The sequence below is a fragment of the Cebus imitator genome, unplaced genomic scaffold, assembly GCF_001604975.1.
Source record: "Cebus imitator isolate Cc_AM_T3 unplaced genomic scaffold, Cebus_imitator-1.0 Scaffold787, whole genome shotgun sequence".
Classification (NCBI taxonomy): Eukaryota; Metazoa; Chordata; class Mammalia; order Primates; family Cebidae; genus Cebus; species Cebus imitator.
In genome coordinates this window covers 77,960-80,445 of record NW_016108102.1, presented here as the reverse complement: position 1 = coordinate 80,445, position 2,486 = coordinate 77,960, and the positions used below count along the sequence as shown (strand labels likewise).

General features: G+C 59.5%; 1 protein-coding gene across 1 annotated transcript; it reads left to right on the top strand.

Annotated features, from left to right (window-relative positions):
- The first annotated feature begins 504 nt into the window (after positions 1-504).
- On the top strand, positions 505-2,415 carry LOC108297289 (polyadenylate-binding protein 1-like 2). Its single transcript, XM_017520004.2, has one exon. The coding sequence runs from the start codon at positions 834-836 to the stop codon at positions 1,434-1,436; it is 603 nt and encodes a 200-aa protein (XP_017375493.1). The 5' UTR covers positions 505-833; the 3' UTR covers positions 1,437-2,415.
- Positions 2,416-2,486: the final 71 nt, after the last annotated feature.

Here is a 2,486-nt window from a genome sequence, read left to right as displayed (position 1 = left end):
CAGTCCCCTTCCCCGTCCCCTCCCACCGCCCCGCAGCCCCGCAGCCCCGCAGCAGCCACAGGGGGAACCAAAGAGACAGAAGCCTTCCCAGCTGCCCGGACCACAGACGCCAACACCCCCCGCCCCCCACCACACGCCGCCCGCCCGCCCGCCCGCGCCCCGCACCCCGCACGCTACCCCACGACCGAGCGGCGGCGGCAACGGCAGCTGGCTGCAGGCTGCGGCGACTCGCACACCGGCGCGCTCCCGGTAGCGCTTGCTATCCCAGGTGACTTGAACTGGCCAGTTCGGATCCCCTGCGCCAGCTCCCGCTCGCGCCTCTGGTCTGGGTTCCGGCACCCACCCACCGGCCCTCCTGCCTTTCCCCGCCTCTCCGTCCCCCAGCTCGCGGGAAGGGAGGTCGCGGCAGCGGCCCGGCGGCAGCGGAGACCGTGGCGACAGCAGCGACAGTGGCGGCGGCGGTGGCGGCAGCGGCTGCGGCGGCGGCGGAGGCTGCGGCGGCGACCGTGGCAGAGGCGGTGGCGGAGGCCTCCGTGGCGGAGGCGGAAGCAGAGGTGGAGGCTGAGGTGGAGGCTGAGGCCTCAGTAGAGGAGGCAGCAGCGGAGGCCGCCCTGGCCGGGAAGGAGGTGGAGGCCGCCCGGGCTGCAACGGTGGTGGCGGTGGCGGAGGGCAGCGCGGCCGAAGCCGCCGCCGCAGCGGAGGCTGCGGGGCCCCCCTTGGGGGAGGCGGATGCGGATGCAGATGCGGACGCGAATGAGGAGGTGGCGGCCGCCGCGGATGCAGATGCGGATGCTGAGACCCGCGGGGGCTGTGAAGGGAACCCAGATTTTCCGATGGCCTCCCTGTACGTGGGCGACCTGCACCCTGAAGTGACCGAGGCAATGCTGTACGAGAAGTTCAGTCCAGCTGGGCCCATCCTCTCCATCCGCATCTGCAGGGACAAGATCACCCGCCGCTCATTGGGCTACGCGTATGTCAACTACCAGCAACCGGTGGACGCCAAGCGGGCCCTGGAGACCCTGAACTTTGATGTCATAAAGGGCAGGCCAGTGCGCATCATGTGGTCCCAGAGGGACCCGTCGCTCCGAAAGAGCGGGGTGGGCAACGTCTTCATCAAGAACCTGGGCAAGACCATCGACAACAAGGCGCTATACAACATCTTCTCGGCGTTCGGCAACATCCTCTCCTGCAAAGTGGCCTGCGACGAAAAGGGGCCCAAGGGCTACGGGTTCGTGCACTTCCAAAAGCAGGAATCCGCGGAGCGGGCCATCGATGTGATGAATGGCATGTTCCTGAACTACCGCAAAATTTTCGTCGGGAGATTCAAGTCGCATAAAGAACGAGAGGCCGAAAGGGGAGCCTGGGCCAGGCAGTCCACTAGTGCTGACGTCAAGGATTTCGAGGAAGACACCGACGAGGAGGCCACCTTGCGATGAAGACATCCCAGGAGCTAGCCAGCCAGCAGAGCCAAACCTTGGCTCACACCCGGTTTACAACCCCCCGCCCCCCCCCTCCCCGGCCAACCCACCAGCAGTGTATTTATTGTATTGGGAGTGCAGGTCTCTCTCCCCCTCTCTCTCCCCACTTCCTACTTTCTCCCTCTACCTCTCCTCTCCTCCCCTTCCTCTCCCCGGCCCATCCCCACCAAGGGCCTTGTGAATAATCTTACTCATCTGTGCCATTTGTAGGTTAAAGGCTGCCTCTTCTCCCTGTCGTTTGGTTTAAAAAGCATTTTCATTCTCTCTTTGTTTACTGCACAGGTGATACAATTTCATGGTAGAAACATCAGAAAGGAGGAGGATATCAGATGAGGGAAAAACAAGAGAGTAATTGCTCCCCTGGTCCTACTACCCAGAGAGAACCATTTTTACCTTTTTGGTGTGCTGCTTTTCCAGGCTCTCTTCTCTCTCCCTCTCTCCCTTTTGCTCACTCCCACCCCGCCTTCCCTTTTAACACCCTGTTATAGAATGGTTCATGTATGTGGTGTTTCTTAACCTGCTTTTTTCAGCAACTAAAACCAAACAAAAATCAACCCACTGAACTTCATTCCATGTTATTCAACAGGCTTATGAAACGTCATCTCCAGTGCCTGCAGAGTGCTCCAGTGTATCCGTGGACCTTAACATTTCTGTAATCATTCCCGCATTGTTGGACATTCAGGTGGTGCCTAGTTCTTTCCCTGTGTTTTAGACCAACATTGCGTGCTCTGTACTTTGATGAGTGAATCCTTCCTTGTCAAGCCAAATCTTTGCTAGCATCCCGGTGGTCTCCTTAACTGTGGACTTGCAAGATCCACATATAGACATTTTAAAGACTTCTCCTCTGTGTTGCCAAAAGGCCCCCTTCATAAGCATTGTACCGATTTGCACTCGTGCCGGCCAGCGCAGCTAGTAAAGAATATGCCCGTTTCCCCTGCATAGTCTCCTGGTCACTGTAATTGATTGATTGTGTGTGTGTGTGTGTGTGTGTGTGTGTGTGTGTGTGTG